This window comes from Oncorhynchus mykiss, chromosome 8, assembly GCF_057628025.1.
Source record: "Oncorhynchus mykiss isolate SJ-2025 chromosome 8, ASM5762802v1, whole genome shotgun sequence".
Lineage (NCBI taxonomy): Eukaryota > Metazoa > Chordata > Actinopteri > Salmoniformes > Salmonidae > Oncorhynchus > Oncorhynchus mykiss.
In genome coordinates this window covers 79,815,999-79,825,299 of record NC_143029.1, presented here as the reverse complement: position 1 = coordinate 79,825,299, position 9,301 = coordinate 79,815,999, and the positions used below count along the sequence as shown (strand labels likewise).

Below are 9,301 nucleotides of genomic sequence, written 5' to 3'. Positions count from 1 at the left end.
TCAGGATGTCAACAAATCACTGAGTAAAGTATCTCCTTTACCATTGGCTACGGGCAGGATTCCATCTGTAATCTCATTCACCATAAACTCTGCATATGTTTTCTCAATCGAAGATTTGGCCACTATAGCGCTGAACTTCAGCGATACAGATTGAATCCATCCCTAACTGTAACGTTGACCTATCCACAGCTGTTCCATTTAAGACTAATTAACCCCCAATGTTAGCAAGTCCACTCCTGCCCCTGGTGGAAACCTGTCAAGCCTATTGGCTATTCTATATACACACATTGGTGACACCAAAAACAATGAAAGTAGAAAGAGTTTTAATAAAGACAACACTGACACGATACAGTTAACAGGATCCTGAGAAGGCACGTACTTCGACAGGTTAGAAATGGCACGAGAGAGAGGGACCACATAACAAAACATTCTGGAGTAAAGTGGAAGAGAAAAATAAGAGTAAAACATTGTCATATCAATCCTATTCATTTAATTAGGAGAATTCCTACCTATCCTTGTAGTTCTCTCTCAGTGCTTGTTAGAGGTGGGTCCTGGATACCCGGCAGAGATGGTTGTTCATTTGAGTGGGTCACACAAGTTTCTAACGCTTTAGGTGCTCGTAAATCTAAAACAAGTTTGATAACCAGTCCCCACCACCACAGTTCAACTTGACCAATCCAGCACTAGAGCAGGAAAAGCTGGGTCTGATTGGCTGGTAACAGAATCATAGGGTGTGTTCCTCTGCTCAGGCGTTGCTGACGCCTGCCAGATCTTACAACGCTCGGATAGGTATTTAACATATCAGCTAACCATATATGTTATAGCAATCTGTCAGTCGATGACACAGTCAATGATGTCACGTCAGCAGAACGCAACCATAGTTTCACAAACAATACAGTTCTCTTCCAACCGCTTTGTACAAAACATTACAGGTGTGTTGGTCCGATCTAGTCACAGTTTATCTGCTGCATACTGTTCAGTCCCGTTGAATACTGACTGCATACAGTCAAAAAATAAAGCAAACTGAAATACCATTGGCGGTAAGATCATATCTCTGATTCATCATCAATGAACTGCAATGAGGGGAAAGTAACTCTGGCTTCCCCCTCCCCCTCCTCATCCCCTCCTAATGCCACCTCCCCAGTAGAGTGGTTGTTATTACTGGTGCAGTTTCCTTCTCCAGACACCAGGGCCTTGCTCTCCGCCTCCCCAGGCTCTGAGACCTCTAGGTGGGCCACGGCAATGTGAGCAGCCCCCTCCTCTGGGGCACCTTGGTTCTGCCCTCTCCCTGCTCCTATCACTCTCCCACAGGGCCCAGGCAGGGGCAGGTGTCCCTTGTACAGGTTCCACCCCAGCAGGACAGCCAGCAGAATCGCTAGGAAGGCCACTGACACCTGCAGCACTGCCAGGGAAGGGCCCTCGGTCCTGGCTTCAGGTCTGAGTGAGAGCCCTTCTAGACCTACTCTAAGCTGGTACTCAGCCACGGTGGTGGTGTACTTCCCGCTGTGGGAACGCTCCAAGGACAGACAGCGGTAGCGGCCAGTGTCAGAGGCAGAGGCGTTGAGGATAAGGAGGCTGTCTCGGAGGATCTGGTTGCGAGGCGAGGAGGGCAGGGGCAGGGAGTCTTTCACCCAGTGGGTCTCTGCCAGGTTGGAAGTGGGGGGGCACTGGAGCTTCACATTGCCACCCAGCCACATGGTCTGATTAACAGTCTTCACAGGGTCTGGAAGAGAATGTATTGGTTAGACAATACACAGACAGACACACACAGAAAAGATAGAATAGACACACATGCACTCACCTGAGGTGGGGCAGAGAGAAAAGTCTCCAACCCATAAACTTTGGATCAGTTCACTGAGACAGAAACGGGAAGGTGTTCAGGGACAGAGTTAACCAACAGTACATCAGATCTCTGTACAATTGGTTTATGCAGCACCATACCTGTCTGTGTTAGCTGTAGACAGGGAGATACACTGGGCTGTAGTTCTGTCCCAGACACAGTAAGGGTCTCTGGCCAGGACACAGTCCACACAGGTGCGAGAACGACCACAGCTACTAAACGGCATCTGAACAGCACCGTACTCAGAGCCTGCGTACAGCTGACCCTACACACACACACACACACACACACGTTACACACACCCTTTACACTGCCATACATACTGTACAGCAGATTTCAGCTGCCGACAGACAAGAAATAGAGCTTTACGTTACCGTTGTGTTGGAGAAACGGAGGACTTTGATTGGCTCACGGGGCTGGAAGAGCTGCACTTCCTCGATGATGAACATCTCCTTATCGTAGTTAAGCGCTTTCAACACGCTGCCAACCTCTGAGACACGAAACACACATCAGTGCTGATACTGTATGTGGGCAACTAAGCCATACACAGCGTTCAGAGTTATTAAACACACACCTGTGCCTATGAACATGACATGGTATTTCTTCCCGTCCAGGGCCTGTGTTCTGTGTACTATGATGCGTGTGAAGGCAGTGCCTCTCCTGACCAGCAAGGGGCGCTCTCCCATGGGCAGAACAGCCTGGTCCATGAGGGGCCGGTCTCTAATGAACTGCAGGGTCCGGTCTGGCAGGTCCAGAGTTTGACTGATTCCCTGGTTACGAGCCTCGTCATCTATACACTGGAAAGGGGAGTGGGAGAGGAGGGAGGGTTTATTCAAGCCTGGAAGAACGTACAACTTTAATCAGGAAACTTTCAAGGTTAGGTTGGTCTGTTGAAAATCTATAGATAATCTGAAGGGATAGACTGTGAATAAAAATCATAATGAAAGAAATGTTACAGGAAGAGAGAGAGAGAGAGAAGACAAAAGGAAAAGAAGAGTCAGTCTGACTCACAGCTCCAGGTCTGGGGGAGGGCACGGCACCACTGTACATCACCCACTTCACAAAGGATGTTTCCACGGTTACCGGGGTCTTGTACTTCCCCTCGGAGAACACCCTGCCGATGTCCAACACCCTGTATGCACACACTGCAGAGAGGTCCACCCTGTCCCTGGAATACAACCACACAGAGCATTAGAGACACACACTGCAGAGAGGTCCACCCTGTCCCTGGAATACAACCACACAGAGCATTAGAGACACACACTGCAGAGAGGTCCACCCTGTCCCTGGAATACAACCACACAGAGCATTAGAGACACACACTGCAGAGAGGTCCACCCTGTCCCTGGAATACAACCACACAGAGCATTAGAGACACTGCAGAGAGGTCCACCCTGTCCCTGGAATACAACCACACAGAGCATTAGAGACACACACTGCAGAGAGGTCCACCCTGTCCCTGGAATACAACCACACAGAGCATTAGAGACACTGCAGATAAGTCCACCCTGTCCCTGGAATACAACCACACAGAGCATTAGAGACACACACTGCAGAGGTCCACCCTTTCCCTGGAATACAACCACACAGAGCATTAGAGACATACACTGCAGAGAGGTCCACACACACAAACTAAAACAGTCAGGTCCATCCGTGGTGGTGCTCAACATAAGCAAAACACACACACTCATACACACACTTCAGAGTTCAACTTACGACTGTGATGTGAATACAGCATAGAACACACAGCTTCTCCAGTCTCCCTCCTCACACCAGCGGTAGGTGTCCTGTATGATGTAGGGTAGCTGGGATTCCAGAACAGGACAGTCCACACGGGCCTTTAGAAACGACGTCCACTTCTTCTGCAGGGTCCTCTGGCCCCCAAGGTCCCCCTGAGACACAGAGACAGAGATTTACATGAAGCTGCCATTAGACAATAAGGGTATATCTTCATAGAATACAAGCACCCAAAGACCCTTTAAGGAGAGAAGTAATTCTCAATGCCACCGTGGGACACACACCTTGCAGACACGTGCTACGCGGGACACCACCAGTTTGCTGTAGAAGTCGTACTCCACAGCGGTCTCAGTGAAGAACAGGTAGACCTTGTCATCGTCACCCGTTAAGCTGTTCCTACTCTCTGGCATCTGGGCCATGGAGATGAAGTTGGGCTCTGACAAAGACAAATGTAGTAGACATCAACCTAAAGACTTCAACCTGTTCTAGGATCTGTTTGTGCTGTCTTGCCAACTCATTATGTTTCCATTATAAGAGTTGGCAAAACGGCACAGACAGATCGGGGACCAGGCTATAAAGACTTAACCTCTTGTTGAAAAACAAAAAAAGGGAGTTGAAAGAAGACTGTCTTACCGTGTAGCCAGGAGCTCTTGAACTCAGTGCGTATGGAGGAGGGAGAGCTGCGCATCACCACAGGCTCAGAACCCAGGAAGTTCATTGATGTGGCTGAATAGAGGGTTTTGTCTAGAAGAGATATAGCTTTTGTCAAAAACATACTTTTTGTAGCAGGTTGGGAGAACTTATGCAGCAGGTAAGAAGAATTCACATAGCAGGTTTGAGGAGAAGGTTAAGTTTAGGAAAAGGGTTTGGGTTAGCTAACAAAGTGAGAACACTTTTAAAGTCAAATTGACAAAAGCCGTATCCCATCTAGACATGACCTGAGCACCTGAGCACCTGAGAGCATTGTGGGTCTAGAGGGTTCAACTCAAACAAGCCATCAGATCAGGAATATCAGACCTGCATCACTTAACCTAGCCTTTTCTGACTTTAAGGAGATTGATATTCCCGGATTCCTGACAGAATTCCAGAGTAGTTACTCACCGATCATGATGGAAGAGAATCTCTGGAATGGATCGAAGGGACACTTCCCTTTGCCATCCTCTGCCTTGTTTTCCAGAGTCAACTCTCCGTCTTTGTACGACTGAAACGACAGAGATGAGCGGTACACTTGCGAATGATATCTACTATTACAGGTTATGACCGGAGTTGATCATAAGGAGTGTTGTGTTTCCATTGACTCACCATGTAGTCACACTCTGGGTTGAAGGCCTTGGTCCCACACACATACATCCTACCATCCTCCATTGTATGCAGGACCCTGATGTAATTCTGACACTCTATCTGCAACACAGTATCTACTTATTTAGCTATCTGCATAGAATGCACATATGTATATACAAATGAAACGGGAAAGCACCATGAAATGTGCAGAGAAAGCATCAGTTCACTGACTGGTCTGGACCGACCTGATTTTTCCCCTTGGAGCTGCACTCCTTCTGCTGCTTCTCTGTCACTTTCCAACTTACCTGAAAAAGACATGGAAGATAAAGTGGGAAGATTAACACTTTACGAGAGGTATTGACATGTTGAATGCACTGAGCTGTCTGTTTGAACTACTGGTGCATAGCTCGGCCACCCATGCATACCCCACAAGAAGTCTCTTCACAGTCCCCAAGTCCAGAACAGACTATGAGAGGCGCACAGTACTACATAGAGCCATGACTACATGGAACTCTATTCCACATCAAGTAACTGACGCAAGCAGTACAATTAGATTTAAAAAACAACAGATAAAAATACACCTTATAGAACAGCTGTGACTGTGAAGCCACACAAACATAGGCACAGACACATTTATACACACACACACATAGATTTTGTACTGTAGATATATGGTAGTGGCGGAGTAGGGGCCTGAGGGCACACAGTGTGTTGTGAAATCTGTGACTGTATTGTAATGTTTTTAAAAGTGTTTAAACTGTCAGAATATGTTATTGTTAGACACCGGGGCTCCTATGGAAAGGAGAAGGGCCACAATCTGGTACAAGTCAAAAGGACAGCTGTGAGTTGGGGAGGAGTGAGGAATTTGGGTCGAGGTCAGATCAGATGAAGTGAGGAAGAACAGATATCACTAAAGTTCTGTCTAGCAACAGAGATGCATTGGCTGTTCAGATGTTTATCAGGAGACTCAGCATAGGAGGAATGGATAAATACCAATGCTCGTGTGAATGTCTTGGTCTTATGCAGCTGTGTGACCCATTGGGTGAATAAACTTGGTTTGAGATTTTCTAATCGTCCAAGAGTTTTTACTCTTCATTTAGAACCCAACACCAGGAAGAGTCGCTGCTGCAAAGGCATGTTGAACATGAGACATGAGTCTTCCAGGACATCGTTTCATAGCTGTCAGTGTAAGAGCCAAAGCAATCTGTTAAACTGTAATACTTCAGTGTTCTTACGGAGGACTTCTTGTTGGAGATGTTGTTGATGTCCAGGGCGTAGATGTTCTCCCTGGCTCCCAGCAGCAACAGACCCAGGTCCTCTCTCAGCAGCATGGTGGAGTAGTTCCACACACCCTCTTCACCGAACATACGACCATTCTCTCCTAGTACAGCAGAATGAGTGACATTGAATGATACAGGAAGTCGTACGGAGTGACACCAATAGTTACTCACAAAGACACCTGCAGTTACACCGGATGATAGTTATGTAAACTAGTTTTTGACACATATGACAGTTACATAAACCTTCCCCTAATCCAAATGACACCTGGTTGTAGCTGTAGCAGTAATATAATATGTAGATATATTCACAAACAGTATAGACAGAAGCAGTGAATAAATATTGATGGACGCACTTAAATGCAAGAGCAGTACTTACTATGATAGGGTACAGTTTTACGTGGAACGCAGTCCAGTGGCGAATGGGCGTCCAGCGTCAGAGCGAGAGGGAGGAGCCAAAAGAAACTTACGACCACTAGAGGATACATGGCTTATTCCTTGTCAAAATGTAATTTAGTTCCTTAAATGGCTCTTAAAAGGAAATCCAGTCCAGTCTGTGTTAAATCCAGTCCAGTTTGTGTTAAATCCAGTCCGGTAGAGAGAAGGCAGGAGGCACTCATAGACCCAGGCTACGTGTTAGGCCTACTTTGTGTTCAGAGGATAGATGGCTGTGTGATTGAGCCAGTCTCCAGCACAGGCTTCTGATCTCTCTACAGGCCTCTGTCAGCAGGGAGTCCATGGTAAGATGGATGGCACGGACCTGAGAGAGAGAGAGAGAGAGAGAGAGAGAGAGAGAGAGAGAGAGAGAAAGAGGGAGGAGAGAGAAAGAGAGCGAGAGAGAGTGAGGAGGGGGGTCTATGGTAAGATGGATGGCACGGACCTGAGAGAGAGAGAGAGAGGGGCGGGGGTCTATGGTAAGATGGATAGCATGGGGAAAAGGCGCAGGCACTGGCCCGCTGACTGCTTTGGCCCATCTGAGAGAGAGAGAGAGAGCAAGAGAGAAAGCGAGAGAAACACTGGAGAGAGGGGACATATTTTGAGGGAGAGAAAGAAAGAGAAGAGCTAGAGAAAGGTATGGTTAAAGAGCGTGATGTGAGCTACGGTCTGCGCAGCAGTAACTCTGTCACAGCCATAGTGATGGTAATGTGAGGGCATGAAAGGCTTTCAGTGGGGTGCAGGAGTGTCGACTTCAGCTCGTCTGGACCTAACAAAACCACACAAAAAGAGATCCTCACAGAATACCAAATCCTGTGTGGACAGGGGAAATAGCGGTACAAATTGTGAAAAACACATATTGTTCAGTTCACACAAACAGTCTTGTTTTACTAACACAATTGATTCCATTCAAAATCCTATTTTCTCTAACCTCTAAACCTAACCCCAACATAATCTTTAACCCTCAACTCTAATTCTAACCCTAAATCCCTTAGAAATAGCCTTTTTCCTTGTAGGGGGTGGAAAAATGTCCACCGTTGGTCAAATGTTGGTTTGTGTGCTACTGTTGTGGGGACTTCTGGTCCCCACACGTGTAGTTAAACATGTCCACACACACAAATACAACTAACCCAGGTCTACCATCACAAGAACATTGGCAGTTGTACAATCTTGTTCTGTAAATGTTGCAATGTTGCAAGTCAATCCTTTTGAGGATCGGATTTCCCCACTACGGTGGGTGTGTCCAGGAGTGTCATTAGTCAGAGTGCTGGTTGTGTAGCAGATTAGTCACAGCATGTCACATAATGCATGTCACAGATGTTTCACATATCTACCCCTGAGGCAAGAGGCTCCATTGGTTAACACATCTGCACATGCTGCGGCTACACCAATGGCATTCATATTTAGACACATCTCTAATAAGAGACATGTCTGTTTGCATGTCTGTGAGTGGTGCAACTGCAGAAAAAACCTTCCTGTGTAGTTTAATGCATTTCTTTGTCCAAATAGTTTATACCCTGACATATTGACAAACTTCAGCAGTGAAGGGTGTAACGTTGTGGACTGTGTCACATCCGGCCGTGATTGGGAGTCCCATAGGGCCGAGCACAAATGGCCCGAGCGTCGTCCGGGTTTGGCCGTGATTGTAAATAATAATTTGTTCTTACTGGCTTGCCTAGTTAAATAAAAGTTGCATTTAAAACACATTTAAAAAACGAATTATTATAAAATGTCATACCTAATACATCAACTGTTGGCAAACAAGTTAAAGTAATAAACTATTGCGTAACTCAAAACAGGAAACAGCTACTCTACTTCTGTCCCCTATCAGTCACCTGTCTGGTGCATATGGGCAGAAATAAATGCACGCAGTAGTTTAGCATTTGTTCACACGTATCAAGGCTCAAATTCGTTATGCCCACTATACATTTATGACAAATGTAACAAAAATATACCTTAAAAAATATATTAATCAGAGACTAAACCTACCTTTAAAGGTGATAGGTGTTCTTTCTCGAGTGTGTACAAGAGACTGCCCAGGTCTGGTTGCTCTTTGGTTCAAACACAGTACAAACCCACAGCCAAGCGCTTTCCACAAAGAGGCAGTGGCTAAACGGCTGTCCTTGTTCCCCCTTCTGTCTCTGTCGGATCCGTTGAAAGGGACTGTTGTTGTCGGATATATTGTTGGGAAAAGTTAAGGCGCTCAGATCCCGCGGTGAAGGACCTGAATAGATACGGCTGCTGCTATGGCTTCGTCAGCATGCCAGATTATTCTCCCTGATTGAGCAACCTGGTCTCTGAACATTTCGTATTATTCTGTACATATATTCCGAGCAATTCCTTTTAGTATAATATGTTACATTTCATATGGTATGTATTAATTTGTGGATGTCCATCACCCATTTTGTATATTATGCTATGAATTACAATTTCGTTTATATGTTACTATTTGCAATGTGTACAATATGTAGCAAATTTGTAAAACATGCTTTAAAACTGGTGGGAGGAGCTATAGGAGGATGGGGTCATTGTAATGGCTGGAATAGAAGACATTGAATGGAGTCAAAGGTGGATTCCATATGTATGATGTTTGAGATACCGTTCCATTTATTCCATTTGAAACATTACAATGAGCTCGTCCTCCTATAGCTCCTCTCACCAGCCTCCACTGTGCAAAACATGTGATATGTTGGCTAGGGGTTAGGGTTAAGGTTGGGGTAAAGTTCAGGAG

The 9,301-nt window shown here is 46.0% G+C and overlaps 1 protein-coding gene across 2 annotated transcripts; it reads right to left on the bottom strand.

Moving 5' to 3' along the window:
- Positions 1 to 306: 306 nt before the first annotated feature.
- On the bottom strand, positions 307 to 9,009 carry LOC110530684 (semaphorin-4E). Of its 2 annotated transcripts, XM_090182724.1 has the most exons (16): positions 8,560 to 8,890; positions 6,515 to 6,895; positions 6,094 to 6,239; positions 5,104 to 5,163; positions 4,880 to 4,978; positions 4,679 to 4,778; positions 4,211 to 4,321; positions 3,862 to 4,013; positions 3,557 to 3,732; positions 2,852 to 3,008; positions 2,415 to 2,637; positions 2,215 to 2,330; positions 1,942 to 2,105; positions 1,802 to 1,854; positions 1,046 to 1,723; positions 856 to 979 (listed from the first exon to the last, which is right to left on the bottom strand). In XM_090182724.1, the coding sequence occupies exons 2-15, from the start codon at positions 6,621 to 6,623 to the stop codon at positions 1,047 to 1,049; spliced, it is 2,343 nt and encodes a 780-aa protein (XP_090038850.1). In that variant the 5' UTR covers positions 6,624 to 6,895; positions 8,560 to 8,890; the 3' UTR covers positions 856 to 979; position 1,046. The 2 variants fall into 2 exon arrangements, with proteins under 2 accessions (XP_090038849.1, XP_090038850.1); XM_090182723.1 differs by having other exon boundaries at positions 307 to 1,723; positions 8,560 to 9,009.
- Between the last annotated feature and the right edge of the window lie 292 nt (positions 9,010 to 9,301).